This window comes from Anabrus simplex, chromosome 2 (assembly GCF_040414725.1).
Source record: "Anabrus simplex isolate iqAnaSimp1 chromosome 2, ASM4041472v1, whole genome shotgun sequence".
NCBI lineage: Eukaryota > Metazoa > Arthropoda > Insecta > Orthoptera > Tettigoniidae > Anabrus > Anabrus simplex.
The window spans coordinates 341,430,619-341,455,043 of record NC_090266.1 but is presented as its reverse complement, the minus strand read 5'-3'; the positions used below and the strand labels follow the sequence as shown (position 1 = coordinate 341,455,043).

Below are 24,425 nucleotides of genomic sequence, written 5' to 3'. Positions count from 1 at the left end.
GGCACTGGATTCCTCAATGTCTTCATCACTACTTTCCAAACTAATATTTATCACTATTCTCTCAATCTCCTGTTCTATTAGTGCACCACGGTACCAGTATTCTTTGTCATTATCTTTCACTTTTACATACTCTTTCACCCAAACTTCTTTGGTCACTTCTTGCATGCAGCAGAGTTTTAGTTTGTTAAAACCTGACAGTGAGAGACTGGAGACATGGTTTGTGGCTATTTTTTGTTTCACTAAATTCCAAATGAGTTTGATTTGATTTAGGTCACAGTGATAGGAAGGTAATTTTAGAACAGTACACCCACTGTCTTTCAAAATCCTGTCTAACGTGCACAGGCTCCAGTTTATTCACTTTTAAAAATTCCACCAACTCACTCTTGGTCATGTTATCAGTCACAAGAATTTTACTGTCCTTCAACCACGACACTACTGTAAAATGTCTTTGCGAGCAGGACGTGTGGGAGGTTTGTTTTCTTGAGGGGTATGATACGGTGCATTGGCAATGACTACAGTGCAGCCAGGCAGGAGGTTTAGGAAGAGTCACACCTGCAGCCACTTGATATAAATTGCGCTGTTTATTTTGTCATGGTAACCCTGTGATTGTGACTTTGAATAGTAAATCAATTCTGCACACCGAATGAATCCCATTTCACTACCCGCATGAACCACAATAGCTCTTTATCCTGCACTTTGGTTCACCATAATGCTTGGAACATCATCTTTACTGTGTAGTGGGTATGAACCATGTCTCATCTGCACGCAGAACAAGCTTCTTAGCTCCATTTTCATTGTGTCTCAATACACAGAGAAATGCTGCACATCATACACCAATATCACCATACTCCAATATATATGTGTGTGTGTCACATGTTTTTACACCTTTTAAATTTCAACCCTGTGTTTTTCCCTCCTGTAAATGGTATTCTTTTTTTGACAGTATTAAGAAGTTTATATAAAGTGGAGATTTCTTTGAGAACTTCATAAAATTTCAGAAATGTTCAGCACACAACACATTTATCGAATTTTTCAAACTCTTCTGACAAGGACAAATTTCACCTGGGATGAATCACAGTTCCACTTTCTGCAGTTTTTTAATACCATCTAGTAATATTATGCACAGTCCTTTCACTTCTACAGATAACTTTAGCAGTACTTTTCACAGCTTCCTGGAATGGGATTACACGACTTCTCCTCTTTCTCTCTTTACAAAACTATAAAACATTATAATATATTAACTTCCTGCTTTGAGATCAGAGTACTCGCACAATTTTTTCGGGGGCAAACACGTTCTAAGTGCAATACAATGACATGTCACATTTTGTATAATTACCTTGAATGTTTACAAGCGAATATAGAATAGCAACACTGCATCCAACGTGCAAATGAGCTTAATGCTAGTGGCACAACGATGCACATATGTAGACTGTACTGCATGGTCTGATTCAACCTACTGCGTCACACACAACTGTTAGTTCGCTCAGATCCTGCTGGCAAAGACGTGTAACAGGTAATAGTTGTTGGCTGTATTGATCTGGATAATTAGCACTTGCTGTGATCTATACCAGATTAATTCTCATAGATCACATCTCATTTCATTTCATTAAAGGCAACACCAGAGAGCTAATGTTTTTAGATGATGGACAGCTACTCTGCCGTCCTATTGAGCTGTCCGAGACATTACGAACCGAAACAAATTTCAGCACTGCGTGTGCATAGCTCAAGTTATCCGATGCAGGCAGTACACTGACATGCCAAAAGTCATAGGATAGGGATCTAGTATAATGTAGGTCCTTCTCTAGTAAGAAAAAGTGCAGTAACTCATGACATTGATTCAACAAGTGCATGAAACACCTGTGCAGAGATATTGACCCATCCAGTGTGGATAGCTACCCACAGCTCCTGTTATTCGCACATCCAGGAACTTTGGTGTGAATAAACCTATCCACAAAGTCCCATAAATGCTCGATGGGGTTCAAATCAGATGAAGGAGATAGCAACAGCAGTTGTTAAAACTTTCCAAAATGCTCCTTGAACCAATTCTGGACAACATTTAAAAGAAAGATCATAATATGAAGATAAATTTGGAATTCAAGAGGACAAATTGGTGAAACTATTCATTTATAAGATGAGTTAGGGATTGGAATAATTTATTAACAAGGGAAATGTCTGAAAAATTTCCAAGTTCTTTGAAAACAGTTAATAGGAAATCTGCCACCTGGGCAACAGCCCTAAATGCAGACCATTGATGACTGAACTTGGGGCCCAATGACAAGGTGCATTATCCTGCTGGAATATCCCAGTGATGTGGGAGTACATCCAGACTGGACGGGTCAAGATCTCTCCATAGCAGTTTAATCCACTTGTGGAATCAACGTTATGAGTTACTGGAATTTCCTACTTTAGAGGAGGACCTACATAATAAAGGGTTGCAAGTGGTCAACAAACAGTTCAATGTAGTAGTTTAGGTGGACTAGCGGCCAAAGACCATGCCGTGTAAACACACCTCATATCATTACAGAGCCCCACCACCCTGTACAATGCCTCCTTTATAACTGGAGCGCATGGCTTCATTGGGCTTGTGCCACACTCGAACCCTACCATCTGCTCGACACAACTTGAAGCGTGACTCGTCAGACTAAGAGATTAAGTTTTAACTAGCACTGAAGTAAAGGAATCTGTGTGTTGTGACAATTTTTGCACCTTTTCAGTATGACCAGTTATGGAGTGTTAATGGAAGGAAACAACCACAGAAATGAGTAATCTGTTTCCAAAAACATGGGGACAAGAGAGTATTATTATAAATATGACATGTAAATACCAATAATTATGAGATTTTTATTATAATAAATAACCATTAACAATGGAGAAATATACTTCTATTTTTCTACAGAAAGGTTCATTGCCTCCTCTCAAAGAGGCTTCTTGAGGGGAGTTTACTTTCTTTTTGGTTTTCATTTCAAAGTTAGTTTTAAGGATATAAAAAAATTGCTGGTGTAAGCTGAATTTGAAATTGCAACCCCATCCACTGATGATAAGTGGCTGATACAGCAACATACGTAAGTAGTAACAAACAAGTATCTACTTGAAAATGCACCAGGCATTCACCCAGAAATTGAGATGATGTCTGTATAGCACTGCTTTTTATGTCTTTATAAATAACACTGCCAGAAAGCTTACAAAAATCACTGTAAGGTTCACAGAGAATACAGAATCCAGTTCATCAGTGCTCAAAACTAAATGTATCATCAATCAATAGTATTTCTGCATTTACACATCCAAATCTTTCAACTGTCATACAATCACCACACAGTACCAATTGTAAGTCTAAAGATAAGAAAACCTTCACCATGAAGTAAAATATTATAGGTAACCAAATAACCAAACTGCTTGGTAATATTTATTGCACTAAAGAGATATGTAATACAAGTGACTCTAACCTGTATTCTTGCCACTGAAAGTAGATGTATTCATCATTCCCATATCAGTCAGTGAAAATGATGAAGGGAGTCCTGAAGATGGTGATTCCAGCGTCAAATCTTTCCTAATGAAAATCTTATTCAGGGGATTTGGAGAAAATGGTGAGGAATTGTTGTTCATTCCAACCGACATGGAAAAGTCTCTCTTCTCCGATACCGGTTTCCGCTCATGTTGTACAGCTAAAACATTGGGAGCTTTGAATGTTTCTCGTGTCTGTTTCACAGAACAAATTAATGCTTTGATTAATATAAGAAGTAGCCTTTAACTAGCTAACAACCTCACAGGTAAAATAATTTCCATGATGTACCTTTACAGTAAACCGCATAGGTACTAATCTTCAGATTGAGATAACAAGTATAAAATTTAGGAATTCTTACTATGTAAAAATTTTGGTACAAACAATAGAGTTTCAATATTTATAGAAAGATAGGAACACATAATAGGATAAATACAATGATAGGTCAGCATCGACAGAAGGACCAATAGGAAAGAATATGAGGGCAAACATGAAAACACCGTTATAAACAGTCATCTTCAAATAGAAAGGCTCTCGCATCATCAATCCCAATTCTTTAATTTCATTTCATCTCAGCCCCTGATAAGCTCATTTCTGCTTCCGAACTTCATCAGGAGAGCAAGCTTCAATACTGGTTATGTCAGTGCAGGAGAATTTAAAGAGAGCAGAGACTGATATCACTGGGGTACTGTATAGGAGATATAATGACTGGAGGGTGACCAAAGATTTAAATAAGAATATAGAGTGGATATGTGGGAAATTGGGAGTGAGATTTGTAGATCCCAATGGGTGGTGGATGTGAGGTAGGAATCTATGCACACATGGCCTTCACCTGAACCATCGCAATTGTACGTATAAGTTAGAAGGTTCGTTTAGAAGAGTTACAGGGGGGTATTTTCAGGAAAATGGGGTGGACTAGAGAGCAGTGATGATAGTATAGGGTGCTGGAAGGCAAATAAGGATGACAAAGTTGTTAAGTGTTAAAATGTAGAAGTACTGAAAAAAAAAAAAAAAAAAAGGGAATAGAACTAAGTAATTTAATAGATATACTATTTACCAGGTATTGTCATAAGAGTTGATACCAGATATTGTCATAGGAGTTGAACCATGACTGAGAAGTGATATTATGGATATAGATATTTTCTCATGGAACTGGAGTGTTTATCGTAGAGACAGGACTGGAAAAGTAGGAGTGGGAGTGTTCATACTGGTGAAAGAAGAATTTGTAAGCTAGGAAAATGTTAGGGATGAGAAACATGTAATTGTAGGTTTAAGGCTCATCTCTAAAGATAATGGACTACTTGATGCTTTTGCAGTGTACAGACTTAGCAAGGGTGGAGCTGATGCTGATCAGGAATTTTTGGATAAGGTAATCAGCTATGTGCAGAACGACACAAGAAGGAACATTCTTGTAGTGGGTGACCTTAATTTACCAAATGTCAATTGGGAAGCTAATGCAAATGACAGCAAGCATTATCAACAAATGTTAAATAAGTTACTCTGAAAAAGACAGCTGAATCAGAAAGTGATGGAACCAATATGAGGGGAAAATATTTTAGACGTGGTGCTGATAAATCCAACCAAACTCTATAGAGAAACCGAAGTGATAGATGGTATAAGTGATCACAATGCTGTTTCTGTTGTAGTTAAAAGTAAATGCGATTGAAAGAAACTTTTGAAAAGTAGGATTATAAGGCAATACCATATTGTATGCTCCACAAACAAAAAATACAGATAAAGATCTAGAGGAATACCTTGAATATCTGGAAGGCCATATACAGGACAAACAAGTTGTGATCATAGGAGACATGAATGTCCAAGTAGGTCAGGAAAGGAAAGGAGATGAAGAGATTATAGGTCCATTTGGTTATGGGAAGAGAAACAAGGTTTGAGATATTTTGGTAGACTTTTGTAGAAGAAATGAGCTGATCATTGGTAACACATGGTTTTGAAAGAAAAACAGTCAGATAACAAGATATAGTTAGGATAACAAAATCAAAACTCTGATAGGTTACATTTTGGTCGAGAAAGGTAACAGGAAAATGTTGGTAGATGTAACAGCCCTCATAAGTGAATCTTTCGAAGATCACAGTTAAGTTAAAGATGGGAAATATACAAAAGATGACTGAGATTAGGCAAAGAAAACTAAGGGTGTGGAACTTGCAGGAGAAGGAAATAAATGAAGAGTTCCAGACACACATTAAAACAAGTGTACCTAAAGGAAGACATCGGAAAGGTCAAAGAAAAATGGGCATACTTTAAAGCAGTCATGGTGGAGTCTGCAGAAAAGACCTGTGGAAGAGTATCAGGAAGGAAGAAAGATCAAGAAACGCCCCGGTGGAATGACAGGGTAAAAAATATAGTTAAAAGGAAGAAACAAGCCTGGAAAAGATGGCTGAGAAACATAACAGAATACAGGCACTGCAAGGAGTGATCCAAGGTGGTTCAAGAAGAGAAAAAGAAATGCTGACAAAAATTCACTGGATCTCTGCAAGAAGATACAACCGGAAGTAAAAGGATCTTATTCCACTGGGTTAGAAAGAAGAAAAACCCATCTTAGAGGTGAAGCTTCCACGGTGTGAAGAATTATTTAGTTTAATTTCCGGGTTGAACCGTGTTGTAGTTGTCTGTACATCACGTACAGTTTGCCGACGTTTCGAATACATTGCAGTATTCTTTGCCAAGGCGACTGAAATACCCCTACTCGATCTGAGGTAATCAGTCTCTCAGGCAGATATTAACAATGTGCAAAATACCTCGGTACAAGGAGAAATAGAAGAACCAGATTTAGTGCAGATGGAAGATAAGGAAAACGAGGTGTCCATGGCAGAGATTGAGTGGGCCACTAAGAGAATTAATCGAGGCAAGGCAGCTGGAATTGACGAGGTCACCATAGAAATGATAATAGCAGCAGGAGCAGCTGGTCTACAGAGGTTGTATAGACTCCTCAGGGTGATATGGAGAGAAAAGAATGTTCCAAAAGAGTCGACGAAAGGGTCATTATACCAATTTTCAAGAAAGGAGACAGGAAGCAATGTGTAGTGACACTGATACCTCATACAGCTAAGATCCTTGAAATAATCTTGGATAAACGAATAAGAGACAGAGTAGAGGGATAATTGGCAGAACACCACTATGGATTCAGAAGAGGCAGGTCCACATTTGACCCAATATTTACATTGCATCAAATGATGGAAAGGACATGGTAGTAATGTTTCTAGATATTGAAAAGGCATATGACAATGTCCCAAGGAATTTGGCATGGAAAACATTGACTGAGGCACAGATTGGGAATGAAACAATGCAGATGGTAATAGCAGTTTTTTTTTTTTTTTTGCTATTTGCTTTACGTCGCACTGACACAGATAGGTCTCATGGCGACAGGAAAGGGCTAGGAGTGGGAAGGAAGTGGCCGTGGCCTTAATTAAGGTACAGCCCCAGCATTTGCCTGGTGTGAAAATGGGAAACCACGGAAAACCATTTTCAGGGCTGCCGACAGTGGGGTTCGAACCTACTATCTCCCGAATACTGGATACTGGCCGCACTTAGGCGACTGCAGCTATCGAGCTCGGTGATAGCATTGTATCAAAATTGCAAAAGTTGTGTTAAAACCAAAGTGGGTGAAACTGAATGGTTTAAAGTTGAGACAGGCTTAAGACAGGGTAGTATACAACGTGCGTTCCATAAGTAATGCGGCCAATTTTTTTCTGACGCAACTGTACACCGCAGCGTGTTCTAACCTGCTGGGCTAGGTGGAGGGAGGTGTTAGCTTCAAACGCTCTTTGTCTCATTCGTCAGTGAGCTGCCGGAGAGTCAGGACGTGCATTTCCGTCAAGCCCGTTTTGAGTTCATGTAACACGGCACAATGGATCGTTCTGTAGAGCAACAGTATGCTATCAAATTTTGCGTTAAACTTGGGAAGTCCACCACCAAAACGTTTCCGTTACTTCAGCAGGCCTTTGGGACTGATTGCTTGTCCAAATCACAAGTTTTCCGATGGCACAAGTCGTTCATGGAGGGCCGAGAGGAGATCACCGACGAACCTCGCAGTGGACGGCCATCAACCTCACGAGTCGACGAAAATGTGACACGTTTGCGCGATTGTTTGAACTCTGACAGATGGCGAAGCCTTCAATTGATAGCACAAACTCTAAACATAGCAAAAACAACCGTTTTCTGCATTGTAACTGAAAAGGAGGGTCTCACGCTGCTGAAGGACACGTGGAAAGTTCATCATGACAACGCGCCGAGTCACAGCGCCTTTATTGTCAACGACTTCCTCGCCAGGACCAACACCCCATTGGTTCCCCAGCCTCTCTACAGTCCTGACCTGGCTCCCGCTGACTTTTTTTTTGTTTCCTCGGTTAAAAGGAGTCATGAAAGGAAAACATTGGGACACGATTGAAAGAATCCAGCCGCATGTTACATCGGCTCTAAAGCACATTCCGGAAAAGGCCTTCCAGGATGTCTTCCAGGCATGGAAACACCGCCTCCAGAAGTGTATCGACGCAAGAGGGTGCTATTTTGAAGATTTTTGATTATTTGTACGAATATATTCAATAAATGATTTTTTATGAATTTGGTTGCATTATTTATGGAATGCACCTTGTATTTTCTCCTTTACTCTTCATTATCATCATAGATAGAATTCTACATAATATCAAGGAGAAGATAATGGGCGAGCAAGTAAAGTCTATGCTATTTGCTGATGACATTGTAGTTTGGGGAGATAATGAAGAGGAACTACAGACACAAGTTGATTTATGGAATGAGGAGATAAGAAATTTTGGAATAAAGATTAGTACTGCGAAAAGCAAGTCTTTGATCATGACGAGCGGTAACAGAAAATCCAGGGGAGTGATAAAAATAGGAAATTAACCTCTTGAAGTAGTGAAAATTTTTAAATATTTGGGCAGCATGATGACACAAGATGGAAATTTGGATGGAGAAATTGATTTAAGAATACAGCAGTCTCAAGTTTCTACCAGTGTGTGAGAGACATTGTACGGAACAAAGATGTGCCAATGAAGCGCAAGAAGGTTTGATACTCGTCCTATTATAAAGCTATACTGACTTATGCTTCAGCAGCCTAGACACTGATTAAGTGGAACCAAAGTAAGATACAAGCAGCTGAAATGATGTTCTTGAGGAGCATACAGGGAAAGACAAGACGAGATAGAATACGAAATGAGGAAATAAGGAGAACCATGGGAGTGTGTAAACTTCAAGAAGCTAAAGCTAAAATGGTTTGGATATATGATGAGAATGCCAGGAGAGAGAATACCAAAGAGAACATTCATGGATGCAGAGACTGGAAAGAGGCCTAGCAGACGGCCTAGAATGAGATGGAGGAGCTCTGTTGTGGGTTGTATTGCAAATAGAGGTGTCTACAGCAATAAAATACTAGAAGAGGAATGGTGGAACGATCAAGTAAGGTGGAGGGCTTTGGTACACTACCCTTTGCAGAGAGAATCTGGAAAAGGGAATGGATGAAGAAGAGAAGACCATATGGTTGACAAGAAGTTCATGAGGGAGTTTTTAAAAAGCAATTAGGATCAATGGAAATGGTAAATAAAAATGTAAACAGCCTATGAGATGGGTTTAAAGCAATACTGCTGCAGAGTGTGAAAACAGGTATGCACATTTAAAGGTGGTAAGGAATGGTAAGAACCTACTATATTATAACAGAGAAATATACCAAGCAAGGGGCTGCACAGAACGGGTCAGCTGTCAGCTTGCATTTGGTAGATGGTGGGTTCAAACCCTACTGTCGGGATCCCTGATGATTGCTCTCCATGGTTCCCATTTTCACACCAGGAAAATGTAGAGGCTGCACCTTAATCAAGGCCACGGTCGATTCCTTCCCTCCCCTAGCCCTTTCCTGTCCTTTCGTTACCATAATACCTACCTGTGCTGGTGCGATGTAAAAAGAAAATGCACAGAGAAATAAAGAAATTAGAAAGGAACAGAGTTAGGAATTGTTGTGGAAGTAAAGAGAGATTAAATAGAAAATATAATTTAGCAAAAAGTCAGCTAAGGATAACACGGTAGCAAACATAATTGGCAGTCACAACTTTTAGTGAAAAATTGAAGTGCAGAAACAAGTTCCAGGAAAGACATTCCAGGGATTATAAATGAACAAGGGGAGTGTATATGTGAAGACTTTCAGAAGACAGAAGTATCCAGTCAGTAGTATGTAAAGATATTTGAATATAAGGATAATGTCGATGAAGAGGAGGTTACTAACACTGCGGAAGTAATGAAATTTACCTATGATAATAAAGATATTTATAAAAAGATACTAATGTAGAGCTTAGAAAGGCAGCTGGGATAGATAAGATTTCTGGGGATATACTAAAGGTAATGGGTTGGGATATAGCACCATATATGAAGTATTTATTTGATTACTGTTTGCAAGAAGGCACTACACCAAATGAATGGAGTTGGTATAGTAGCCGCAGTGTACAAGGGAAAGGGTGATGAACATAAAGCGGATAATTACAGGCCAGTCAGCTTCACACGTGTTGTATGAGAACTCTGTGATAACATTGTATCCGATTATATTAAACATGCGTGCAAAATGGTAACCGGTTTGACAAAAGACTGTTTGGGTTTAGGAAAGGTTATTTCAGTGAGACTCACCTTGTAGGATTCCAGCAAGATATAGCAGTTATTTTACATTCAGGAGGTCAAATGGACTGTTTTGCTCCTGACCTATCCAAGGCTTGTGTTAGGGTAGATGATAGGAAATTGCTGACAAAATTGAGGGTTAATGGACTAAACAAAAGAATGCTTGAATGGGTGGCTAAATTACTAGAAAAGTGAACTCATTAAATAATTAGAGGTGGTGAAGGATGACGCAGGTGTCATAAACTGATATATCTTGAAAACAATATTCCTTAACCCATGGATAAATAATGCCAATATCGAGCTTGAATTATTATTATTATTATTATTATTATTATTATTATTATTATTATTATTATTATTACTTCTGAGGTACGGCTGTGAACTGTTTACATCCATTTAGTATTAGTATTAATTACTGTAGTCACGTTCTAGTTCGTGAACCATGGGCAGAGGCTGAGAGTCGGGATACCAGTTGCTATGGAATGGGAGTGGGCATCTCGGACATATTCTGAGTCATGGCCCTCCTAGTGCTCAGGCGGCTAGGAATATACAATCCACCGATGCTCCATAACCCGTTAGAGGAGAAGAGATCCTCACTTGGACTATCTGTAAGTACAGTAGCTTGGAACATTTTAAGCAAGCCTCGGACCTATGGGAGTACCAGAATCCCACTCCCATTTGACAGGCGAGGGACACACTGGAAACAACTTGGCGAACGAAATGGAATTTGATGCGGAGCTATCAATATTAACGGGGCTTACGGAAGAAAGAAAGTTTTTTATTTATTTTTTTTTTTTTGCTAGTTGCTTTACGTCGCACCGACACAAATAGGTTTTATGGCGACGATGGGACAGGAAAGGTCTAGGAGTGGGAAGGAAGCGGCCGTGGCCTTAATTAAGGTACAGCCCCAGCATTTGCCTGGTGTGAAAATGGGAAACCACGGAAAACCATTTTCAGGGCTGCCGACAGTGGGATTCGAACCTACTATCTCCCGAATACCGTATATAGGCCGCACTTAAGTGACTGCAGCTATCGAGCTCGGTGGAGAAGAAAGAAAGTAGAACTGGCTGAGTCAGCAAAGAGGATGCATCTGGATGTGCTAGGAGTAAGTGATATTCGGGTAAGGGGAACTAACGAGGAAGAGATAGGAGATTATAAAGTGTACTTGACGGGTGTTAGAAAGGGAAGGGCAGAGTATGGGGTAGGGCTGTTTATTAGGAATACCACTGCACACAAAAGTTCCTGTTAGGCACGTAAATGAGCGAACGATGTAGGTAGATTTGGAAGTTGGAGGAATTAGGACGAGAATTGTCTCAGTGTATTCACTATGTGAGGATGCAGATGAGGATGAAGTTGACAAGTTTTATGAAGCATTGAATGACATCGTGGTCAGGGTCAACAGCAAGGATAGAATAGTGCTAATGGGTGATTTCAATGCGAGAGTTGGAAATAGAATTGAAGGATATGAAAGGGTGATTGGTAAATGTGGGGAAGATATGGAAGCTAATGGGAATGGGAAGCGTCTGCTGGACTTCTGTGCTAGTATGGGTTTAGCGGTTACAAATACATTCTTCAAGCATAAGGCTATTCACTGCTACACATGGGAGGCTAGGGGCACCTGATCCATAATAGACTATATCTTAACCGACTTTGAAATCAGGAAATCGTTAGGAATGTACGAGTTTTCCGGGTATTTTTCGAATCTCCAGGACAAAGAAATTAGACAGAAGTACAAGGATATGATTAGTGAGAAGTTTTGAACAGTAGACAGTAAGCAGGTTCAGGACATAGAAAAAGAATGGGTATCATACAGGGATGCTGTAGTAGAAGCAGCAAGGGAATGCCTACGAACAACTGTGTGTAAAGATGGAAAAAGGCCAACATCTTGGTAAAATGATGAAGTGAGAGGAGCTTGTAACGCAAAAAGAAGGCTTATCAGAAATGGCTCCAAACAAGGGCCGAGGCAGACAGGAATTTGTACTTAGATGAAAGAAACAGAGCGAAACAAATAGTTGTTGAACCCAAAACGAAGTCGTGGGAAGATTTTGGTAATAACCTGGAAAGGCCAAGTCAAGCAGCAGGGAAACCTTTCTGGACAGTAAAAAAGAAAGGGAGGGTAAAAGGAAATGAACAGTGTTTTGAGTAATTCAGGTGAACTCATAATAGAACCCAGGGAATCACTGCAGAGGTGGAGGGAATATTTTGAACATCTTCTCAACGTAAAAGGAAATCTTCCTGTTGGTGTTGCGAATAACCAAGCTCATGGGGAGGAAAAAAATGATACTGGTGAAATTACGCCTGAGGAGGTGGAAAGAATGGTAAATAAACTCCATTGTCATAAAGCAGCACGATTAGATGAAATTAGACCTGAAATGGTGAAGTATAGTGGGAAGGCAAAGATGAAATGACTTCATAGAGTAGTAAAATTAGCATGGAGTGTTGGTAAGGTACCTTCAGATTGGACAAAAGCAGTAATTGCACCTATCTATAAACAAGGGAACAGGAAGGATTGCAACAACTATCGAGGTATCTCCACGATTAGTATACCAGGCAATGTATTCACTGGCATCTTGGAAGGGAGGGTGCGATCAGTAGTTGAGGGGAAGTTGGATGAAATCCAGTGTGGTTTCCGACCACAGAGGGGCTGTCAGGATCAGATTTTTAATATGCACCAGGTAATTGAAAAACGCTACAAGAGGAATAGGCAGTTGTGTTTATGTTTCGTAGATCTAGAGAAAACATATGACCGAGGGAAAAGATGTTTGCCATACTGGGGGACCATGAAATTAAAGGTAGATTATTAAAATCAATCAAAGGCATTTATGTTGACAAATGGGCTTCAGTGAGAATTGATGGTTGAATGAGTTCTTGGTTCAGGGTACTTACAGGGGTTAGACAAGGCTGTAATCTTTCACCTTTGCTGTTTGTACTTTACATGGATCATCTGCTGAAAGGTATAAAATGGCAGGGAGGGATTCAGTTAGGTGGAAATGTAGTAAGCAGTCTGGCCTATGCTGACGACTTGGTCTTAATGGCAGATTGTGCCGAAAGACTGCAGTCTAATATCTTGGAACTTGAAAATAGGTGCAATGAGTATGGTATGAAAACTAGCCTTTCAAAGACTAAATTGATGTCAGTAGGTAGGAAATTCAACAGAACTGAATGTCAGATTGGTGATACAAAGCTAGAACAGGTTGACTACAGTTGCGATCAACAGTATTCTGTAAGAAGGAAGTCAGCTCCCAGAAGAAACTATCTTTACATCGGTCTGTTTTCAGACCAACTTTGCTTTACGGGAGCGAAAGCTGGGGGATTCAGGATATCTTATTCATAAGTTAGAAGTTAGGGACATGAAAGTAGCAAGAATGTTTGCTTGTAAAAACAGGTGAGAACAATGGCAGGAGGGTACTCGGAATGAGGAGATAAAGGCTAATTTAGGAATGAACTCGATGGATGAAGCTGTACGCATAAACTGGCTTCGGTGGTGGGGTCATGTGAGACGAATGGAGGAGGATAGGTTACCTAAGAGAATAATGGACTCTGTTATGGAGGGTAAGACAAGTAGAGGGAGACCAAGACAACAATGGTTAGACTCAGTTTCTAATGATTTAAAGATAAGAGGTATAGAACTAAATGAGGCCACAACACTAGTTGCAAATAGGGGATTGTGGCGACGTTCAATAAATTCACAGAGGCTTGCTGACTGAACGCTGAAAGGCATAACAGTCTTTAATGATTATGTATGTATGTATGTATGTATGTATGTATGCATGTATGTATGTATGTATGTATGTATGTGTACGGATGATACGAACGCGTTGTGTGTGAGGTTATGTCATGAAACATATGCTGTATACATATGAATTTATTTAATGTAAGAACCTGTAATGAATAGTACATAATTTATTATTAACTGTATATATGATGTGTAAGCCACTACAGTATTATGCAACACACTGTAATATCCAGAATAACATTAGGTAAGACAAGAACTATATAGAACCTTCCTTCCAATTGTAACTATGTATTAAGCACTCACGTGCTGTATTTTAGGCCGACATGCTAATGTAAGTAGTCAGCAGTCAACTGTTTCAAGGTTGCAGCCTCCATGTGCTTCGTAATATACAGTTGTTACAGACGGTGGTTTGTTGATTTGTGTGGTTAATGTATAACCTGTAAATAAATGCAAATAAAATCTGTGTATGCGAGTGACAGTATTTTGTGTACATCTTGTAGCTACATCATTAGGGACCGTGGACAGGACGTAAGAATTTACGAGTGAATATGAGTGTAGTGCGAAATAGAACAAAATGCAAGTGATATTAGAGAAGATGTCCATTCAACAACAAAGATGAACTTGCCAAGAGAAATCTTACAATGAACGGCAAGAAGAAATCACTGCAGACGCGGTTACGGGAAGATCTCATCGAAAAAGGAGAAGATCCCGAAAAGTTCTTCATCGAGGTCAACGAAGATCTGCAGTCATCAGAGGAAGTGGTAAATACAACAAAAATGTGTTCTTACCTAATGACCACGATGCAGGCACTCAATGACTAAAATGACAATCTTTCAGACAAAATATCTGATGTCAATTCCGCCCTAACAGAAAATATTTCTGATTAAATTTCGAAAGTAAATGACAAACTTTCAGACAAAATTTTAGATGTCAATTCTGCCCTAACAGAAAAGATTTCAGATCAGATTTCGAAAGAAAATGAAAAATTTCGAAAGTAAACGATGAAATGTCTCAAGCTAACTCAGTTTTAACCGGACAAATATCACAAGTGTACACGCAGGTTTACAAAGTTGAACAGGGCCTAGAATCGAAAATTTCAACCGTAGATAACAAAATTTCATCGCAAATTAGCAACGTCGCCAATCGATTAAAGCAGCAGATATCGGACATCAGGTAAAAACTGGGACAGGTTGAACAGATCGATAGTAGGGTAAGACAGCTGGAAGGAGATATCTCGAACCTCAAGGTGGACGTGGAAATCCAGTTTTCCGGCATAAAGCAACAGGTTGAGGGGAGAATTTCTACTGTCGAAGGAAATTTTGAAAGCCGTATCTCTGCTGTCGAGAGAAATTTTGGGAGCCATATATCTGCTGTTGAAGGAAGGTTAGAAAACCGGTTTTCGACCATCAAGGGAGGTGTGCAGAATATAAGGGAAAGCATCCTTCACGCAGTAGAAGGCAGATTAACTCAAACAAGACATATCGCCACACCTCTAAGCCCCTCAAACCTAACCGGCAATACGGGACACCTAGACCCAAAGGTGGTTATAGAGGGCCTTCTGGAATACCACGGGCGACTGGAAGAGAATCCGAGTAGCTTCGTCGAGGGATCGGTCAGTCTATTAGGAAGGACTAATCTACCAGAGGACATCTTCATGAAACTCATCACACAGCGATTAAAGGTGGAAGCTGCTACTTGGTGGAATAACTTGAAGGGCTTAAATTTATCCTGGACGGACTTCAAGAGGGAATTCATCGTTAGGTTTAATTCCAAAGGGGTGAAGAGCTCGTGAAAAGGAAGCTACTAACTGAGGCACAACCCACTGACATGAGAGCTAGCGTATTTGTCCTACAGAAGTACCAGCTCTTCAAGCGCCTGTACCCGGAAGGAAGCGAGAAACGAGATCTTAAGACATCACAGAGCTGCTCCACGATAAGATTCGATGCCTAGTGAAAGTAATAAATAATAATGTTATTTGCTTTACGTCCCACTAACTACTTTTTAAGGTCTTCGGAGACGCCGAGGTGCCGGAATTTAGTCCCACAGGAGTTCTTTTACGTGCCAGTAAATCTACCGACATGGGGCTGTCGTATTTGAGCACCTTCAAATACCACCGGACTGAGCCAGGATCGAACCTGCCAAGTTGGGGTTAGAAGGCCAGCGCCTTAACCGTCTGAGCCACTCAGCCCGGCCCTAGTGAAAGTATCACAACCGAGATCCTCTGATGATCTACATAGAATCATCGCCCATTTGGAGGAGGAACACGAGAGCAAAGCTACGGTAGAGACCAGCGCAGTTAGAAAGTGCTACCAGTGTGGAAGAACAGGACACCTGAAGAATAAGTGCCCAGCCTTTCTTTAACCCATGGGTATATAAGGCCAATATCGAGCTCGAATGATTATTATTATTATTATTATTATTATTATTATTATTATTATTATTATTATTATTATTATTATTAATATTATTACTACTTGTATTAGTATCATTATTATTTACGTAGTTAAGCTATATGTACGGACGATACGATCGCATTGTTTGTGAGGTTATGTTAGGAAACGTGCTGTATATATATGAGTTTATTTAATGTAAGAACCTGTAATTAATAGTATATAATTTATTATTACCTGTATATATGATGTGTTAAATAATCACACACGATGTATAATCCACTACAGTATAATGCAACACATTGTAATATCCAGAATAACACTAGGCAAGATGAGAACTATATAGAACCTTCCTTCCAATTATAACTATGTATTAAGCACTCTAGAATTTACTAGAAGATATGTTGTGACATATCCTTCTAGAAGCCTGGCTAGGCAACATATATAAGGAAGCGGTCTTGATGGTGGAGTGGAGTTATTGGTTTTGTGAACACGTGTTGTGTTTTAGGCCGACATGCTAATGTAAGCAGTCAGCAGTCAACTGTTTCAAGGCTGCAGCCTCCATGTGTTTCGTGATAGACAGTTGTTAAAGATGGTGGTTTGTTGATTTGTGTGGTTAATGTGAAAATTAAAACCTGTAAATAATTGCAAATAAAATCTATGTACGCGAGTGACAGCATTTTGTGTGCATCTTTGTGGCCCCACCCTGTCACATGCTTTTTCCAAATCCAAAAACACTATTATCACGTCCTTTACTTTTGCCCAAAACTTTTCCATTAACTGCCTGAGTGAAAAAATTACGTCTGTGGTTCCTCTATGTCTTCTAAACTCATGCTGTTCCTGTTCAAATTGGCCTTCCATTATTTCTCTCAGTCTCTGTTCTATAATCTTCTCCATTATCTTAAAGCAATATGACAAAAGGGTGATGCCTCTATAAACGGCACATTTCCTTCTACTTCCTTTTTAAACAATGGTACTATAATACCTTTTTTCAAGTCATCTGGCAACTTGTTATCTTTCCATATAACTCCCAGTGTTCGATGTAGCCACTGTATTCCAAGGTTTCCAGCTGCCTTAATCATGTGTGCTGTTAGTTCATCTGCTCCTGCTGACTTTCCACTTTTCATTTTTTTCAGGGCATTTTCTTCCTGTTTCCAAGTAATTGGAGGTTGTTCCTTCTGTAATTCATTAATGACTTTGTTAGTCTGTTCTTTTTCACACTCCCCATTCAATAGTTTTTCAAAATAATTAATTTCTTCTCCGATTTCTACCATGTCTCTGTTAATGATACCGTCCTCTGTTTCAATAGCTTTAATTTCTTCCCTATGTGATTTTTTACTTTTCATTAACCCGTATAACATTTTCTGATTTCCTTTACTATCTTCCTCAAATATTTGGATGAAAAGCTCCCAGCTCTTCTCGTTTTCTTCTTTTACTAATCTTTTCCCCTGGAGTTTCTTATTCCTGTATTCCTTTTCCTATCTTCCTATTTTTCATTATCCTTTGATACAATTCCCTGAGCCTGATTATGTTTTTCAACATCTTTGTTTTTCTTTGCCCTTTCCTTAATTTGTATGTTGTACTCTTATCATTCCACCAATTTGTTTCTTTCTTCTTGACTTTACCTTTCGTTTTACCACATATCTCTATAGCACAATTAACTATTATTGTTCTAAATACATTCTACTCTTCATCAACACTATATGTCTCATTTCTTGGCAATATAGTTGCTATCAAATTTTGAAAATCCTTCTTGATTTCTTCATTTTTCAGTTTCCATTCTTTAATCTTTGGCAATCTCTTTACTGCAGGTGTAGCTTTAACTACGCAATTGAGATCAACTAATGTGGTCACTATCGAAGCTTTCACTTGGTATAACTTTCATATCCCTCACTTTTTCTCCAATTTATCAGTTATCACATAATCAATAACTGTCTTTGATTTTCCATCCCAGCCATATCTAGTAATCTTATAGCTTTCCTGTTTTTATTCATTAAAAAATTGTTTTTTTTAACACACAAATTTAGAATATGTTCCCCCTCTCCATTTCTTGTTCCATATTCAAAAGGGCCTATCACCAAATCGTACCCAGATCTATTGGCCCGAACTTGAGCATTCAGATCCCCAGTTATCATAACATTGTCTTCTTGTATTTGATCTTCCAAATCATCCATCTAATATATAGTCCTTGTCGTCTTAAACGACTTCCCTTAAAAGGTTACAAGTGTTAAAATTCTTTATGTTTGCACTAGAGACCCACTTGTCTTAAGGAATATTTCTTGATGTTTTGAATAATAGAAAGTCAGCTAAAGGGAAAGACAATCTCTAATAAATGTCTCGTGTAAAAGTTAGCTGCCAATAGGGAACTTCAGATGGCAACAAATATTGTAGTGTTAGGATTGCCTGTAAATGAAAGGGGGCAAATGAATTTTCTGGAAAAGAGAAGAAATTACAGAAGTGTTGACTAAGTGTTGTTAAATAATGAATAACGCACTGACCTCCCGTTGCCCAGTCAAATGGCCCTGCTCTTGTGTGTGGTCTACACTTGATGTATTGAACAGGAGGATAACTTAAACAATAACTTGTTATATTAGCAAACTTAGCTGTCAATAAAGAAGTCGTGAGATTCATATCTTGTGGTACCTAGGGATGATGAAACAGACAATCCTTATCACCTCAGGAAAGCATTTATACAATAAGAGTATTTTACAACTAATGCTATTATTGTACCCAGCTTACCAGCTGATACCAACATGCCAACAATATTACCAAGACTTCAGCCCTTCATCATCCATCTGGAATAAGGATGTATAGAGCTACTATGTAAACTTGCAGAAGGAAATGAATTTAAAAAATAGTTTACTAATTTTATGAAAATAATGCATTTTCAGTTGATGGTTATAACAGTTATAATTACAGTAATATATAACCATATCAAAATTTCACACCGTCAGTAACATCATTACATGACTAACAATATACAAAATAAAAATACTTACAATCACTCCGCATGCCCATCGCTAAGCACTTCTGAAGACGGCAGTATTGACACCTATTCCTATGATGCTTGGTTACTTCACAGTTCTTATTTCCACGACACTGATAACCCAACTGTTTACGAATAGAGCGCTTAAAAAAACCTTTGCAACCTTCACAGCTGATGGCTCCATAATGACGCCCTGGGAAAAAAAAAAAATCAAAAGGAAACCGATAAAGCACGATTTACATACAACCAAGAACAAGTAAAAACAATTGTTTTGAAACTTCAGACACTTCAAAACAGCACAATCTGTGGATTCTAGAAAAGTGAATGCTTTGCGAAGAGAGAAATGAATGGCGTATGACTTTTAGTGCAGGGAGTGTACAGACGTGCACATTAATGGTGTCCCGACATAATCAACACTGCCCCACTCCAGTACTGAAAAGAAGGGAAGAGAGTGAAGGGGTAGTGTCGAAGGCACAATGACTCACCTTCTCGCTTAACGCATTGCTGCATGGACTGCATGCAGACAGCCCGCTACAAGACTTCGTTGTGATCGAAATGGGCACAGTGGCGGATGTATCGAAGTACAGCATTAGGTTACCTACTCGTCCGGCCCCGCGGTGTACGGGGCAACGCGTCCGGCCGCCCCGGGTTCGATTCCCGGCCGGGTCAGGGGGTTTTAAGTGTAAATTATTATATCCCTGGCCTGGGGACTGCATGTTTGTGTCGTTCTTAACGTTTCTCACATTCAACACTTCCGCAATTCCAATTACATGCAGGTTCATATATTGTGCAAGTAGGGGCAAAAGAACTCTATAGGTCGACGCCCCGAACAAATAGCATTTTAACATACAAAAATTAAAAAAGTAACCTACTCTGATAATTACAGTATTAAGAGGTAAAGGAGGTTTTTAACCGAAAAGTATTTTATACTAGTTAGGAATATTTTGTAGCTGCGTTATATCGGGTCTACCAATCCTTCTTCACCTCGTTCTTGCCATATTTCTATCCATCTCCAAACTGTCTTAAGACTGCATGGCATTGCTTGTGCTATTGCTTGGGGGACCATGTGAGCCTCCCACATGCCAATAATACGTCCTCGATTCACCTGTGATAGGATAGGAGTCATCTTATTACAATGTTACAGTATAACGCCGGAATACACACACTGTGTATTCAGCACTACCTGTTCACTCCCTTCCCCTCCTTTTCAGTACTGGAGTGGCCATCAACACTATCCCTTTACTCTCTCCCCTCCTTTTCAGTACTGGAGTGGGGCAGTGTTGACTGTTTATGTCGGGACACCATTAATGTGCGTGCGTGTACAAGGACATGTTCGGCTCGCCAGATGCAGGTCTTTTGATTTGTCTCCCGTAGGCGACCTGCGCGTCATGATGAGGATGAAATGATGATGAAGACAACACATATACCCAGCCCCCATGCCAGTGAAATTAACCAATGATGGTTAAAATTCCAAACCCTGCTGGGAATCGAACCCGGGACCCCTGTGACCAAAAGCCATGGAGCCAGATGCGAAGAGAGAAAATTATGGTAGAAAAGTAATGTACAAATGTATAAATTCCGGGTATGAGTCACATGAAAGACTGGGAGATGAAAACAAAACTGTGACCAAGAAAATGCCAATAAATGTATGAATAAATCAAAAGGTCAACAAGAAAAAATAAAAATATGTACCATATATTTATAACAAGATTCAAGGCCAGATTAGAGACTGGTTAGTCATCTATTGGTGTAAGCCTAGTATTCACTTGCAACAAATATATAAACAAAAAAAAAAAACTTGCTGTGTTTAATCGTGACAAACATATTGGAGTTTGAAATAATGATGCTGATCCATTTGGGGGTATAGACAGTGTGATCATCTCCCCTTTCTTCTTCTTCTTCTTCTTCTTGTGCCATCTTCTAGCGAAGGTTGGCGGTCAACATGGTGATCTTGAATTTGGATGCAGCAACACGAAAGAGAGCCATCGTGTCCAACCCATACCAGTCTACGAGGGTCTTCATCCATAGAGTTCGTCGTCTACCAGGACTCTTACATCCTTCTATTCTTCCTTGTATTACAAGCTGCAGGATTCTATACTTATCATTCCACATTATACGGCTGAAGTATTCCAGCTTCCACCTTTTAATGGTCAGCATGGCTTCAGTCTTCTTTCCAAGTCGATCCAACACCTCGGAATTCAGACTGGTAAGTGTAGAAATTGTCTAAAAACCTGTATTACAGTAGTGATGGTTCCAGTGTATTACTGTGATGGAGGTAAGTATTCTGAGACTTGCCTTTACCTGCTTGAAATGTAGAAAAAGTTAAATTAGGAGATAGTAAACACAAGTTTTTAATATTGTAAACACCTTTCCTTATGAAAATCCACAGCCTGTTTCTAGTCATTTGACTGGGTCAGGAATGGAATGAATGAAGCCCCCATCTAGCGGCGAGGATAGCAATTGTGCCGGCTACCAAAACCTGTCACACTCCTTTGGGGCAATGATTAATGAATGGCAGATGAAACGAAATGATATTGGAGAGTGTTGCTGGAATGAATTATGACAGGGAAAACTGGAGTACCCGGAGAATAAAACTTGTCCCGCCTCCACTTTGTCCAGCACAATTCTCACATTAAGTGACATGGATTTGAGCCACGGAACCCAGCGGTGAGAGGCCGGCGTGCTGCCACATGAGCCATCGAGGCTTACCTTTCCTTATATTTGAGTGAATTATATAGAATCCAAACACATTTAGAATTTCTAGTGTTATAATTATATAGCCTTCCAGTAGCACTGGTCTGATTGTATACAATTTATTACATCAAGCTCAACTACACTGCCAGAGTGTTAAGAGTACTATAGTGCATTTTTTCTTCTTCAGCTAAACAACACATCATCTGTTCAACATTTTTCAGATCAACTGGTTCTTTCCAATCCAAAGAATCATACACTTGTGCAACTCACACCCTGTATATTGCAACCTTTCAATAGGGAGATTTTTAAATTACAGGACCAAACATGGCAGAGTATCCATCACTTGGCTGACCATGACATTTAATACAAAGGAGTAATAGCCTCATAAATAACATACAATCGAACATGAGCCATGCAGTTGGTATGTTCAGGTCTGACGTGAATAAACTGATGGTCAAAATTCACGGAATTATTCCCAGATTTTTATTATTAAGACTTATCTGTTGTAGAGTATAGTGAAATATTATATAGATTTGGAATGTGTTGGGCTTGTACAATCTTTCAGCAAAAGGATGGTCATCAAGGTTGTTACGAGTGAAACTGACCCATGTGTAACACACATATTTGAATGGATGGCAAAGATGATATCTAAACTGGTTTTCTTTTAAATGGAGACAAGATATTTTGCTAAATCAAAGGAGCAGCAACAATTAGCAATTATATTTAATGGAGTTTAAAAAGAATTATCTGAAACTATAATACAAAATATATTGACAATTATGCACAGACATTGCAAGATTTCTCAACTTCTTACAACAATGTTGTGAGAGTGCCAACAGGACACATATAATAGGATCGGAATCCAGCTTCTTTTGTCTCAGTGTGTCTCATTGTCTCATCTTGTCTGAGATACAGATTGTCTGATTGTCTCGCTGTTAGTGTCGGTACACTACTATATTTCTATTATTGCCCATGTGTTGGCGTGGCTTGATTGCATCATTATTTTATGCGGAAACATAGTGAATTGTCTTCAGAAATTAAGTTTAAACTAAACAGTGGAATCTTATGTGAAAGGTAGATATTGAAAGGTATACTTCTGAGGAAAACACGCGTGCAAAGTGAATATTTTTAACAAGGCGATTATGACGTTTGGCGACTGTTTTACTCAAGATGTGTGGTGTGCATGTAATCTCCATTTCTAAGTTTCATGGAAACTGGGTGGTGTTGGAACGCAAAATATAATCACTGCCAGTGGGTGAACCCCTGAGATGTCCAGCTAAGTAATGAGAAGAAATCTTGGGATGAACAGGATGGACTGGATACCATAATCCAGCAGAATGAGGCCACGAGGAACTGAGGTACCACCACCAGAAAGCTAAGTGAAAATGCTTATTTTTCTATTGCTTAATTTCTCTTTTTTAGTGTTTTGCTTAATACTCCTTTATTAGTAATATGTTATTTGATTAATTGTAGCTTGTGGGAAATCGCCGTAGGGTCATCTTAATTCATTCAACGGGATATACATTTGTGCAGATTCGTAAATTCAGAAACTTACAATGTTGAAAATCAATGGGATAATGAAAGGTTGAATTAGGTCTTTGGAGAATAATGAAATGTTAGTACATACTCGAGAATAACGGTGTATTGAGAGCTTAGGTCATCTGGTAACTTGCATATAATCTGAATTTATTGAAGTCCTAATTAATGTGTGTGGCTACATTTTACCATGTGTATGCATAAGTTTTTGCTGGTTTTTGTAGTAAAGAAAACACATGTTTTTCAAGGGAAATTCATTTTTTGTGTAATCAATATATTGGCCATCCCATTTTCCAAATTCCACAAAATTGCTGAAGTGCTGCTCTGCGAGCACGTGCCCCATTGATACCAAGAGGTGATAGATGGCGCCAGGTCAGGGTAGTACCGCGGGTGCGGATGGATGTCCCATCCACGCGATTTCAAGGTGTCTTTCACTGGTTTTGCTGTGAGAGACTGCGCATTGTTGTGTAATAAAATCACTTTGCCATGTCTTCTGGCCCATTCCGGTTGTCTTTCGATCAATGAGCGATTTAAATAAATCATTTGTTAGTGATAACGTTGTGCATTAATGGTTTCGCCGAGCTACAAGAGCCTTCGCACTTTTGTAGTCTACCAGAGCACACACTGTGTTTCACATTGAAATCAGCACGTTTAAAATGTCGAAACCATGTCTCACATTCTAATCGATGGGGCGTGTTCACCATATGTTTCTACCAGCAAACGATGACTTTCCACAGCCTTTTTCTTTTGATTAAATAAGAAAAGCAATATGTGGCACAAATGCTCTTTTTCACGCACAAAAGTCAACATGATCACTGAACGATACAACACAGACGCTAGTGTTTGGCGGACTCAACTTGTGTGTGTTCGTAGGTTAATGTCGGACAAACAAACTGATGTATCTGTCAAATTCATACGCTGCGTACTGTTCGCTGGTGCCATCTCTTAGTGAAA

General features: G+C 39.3%; 1 protein-coding gene across 3 annotated transcripts in view; it reads right to left on the bottom strand.

Moving 5' to 3' along the window:
• Nucleotides 1–24,425, bottom strand: part of Hr78 (Hormone-receptor-like in 78) — a 290,574-nt gene that overhangs the window by 146,763 nt on the left and 119,386 nt on the right. For 2 of the 3 annotated variants that reach the window (XM_067140733.2, XM_067140735.2), the window contains 2 exons: nucleotides 19,255–19,434; nucleotides 3,444–3,677 (listed from right to left, as the gene is read on the bottom strand). In XM_067140733.2, the coding sequence (XP_066996834.2) occupies nucleotides 3,444–3,677; nucleotides 19,255–19,434 (414 nt within the window). The remainder of the gene's footprint in view (nucleotides 1–3,443; nucleotides 3,678–19,254; nucleotides 19,435–24,425) is intronic. The other variant, XM_068226174.1, reaches the window with a different exon arrangement.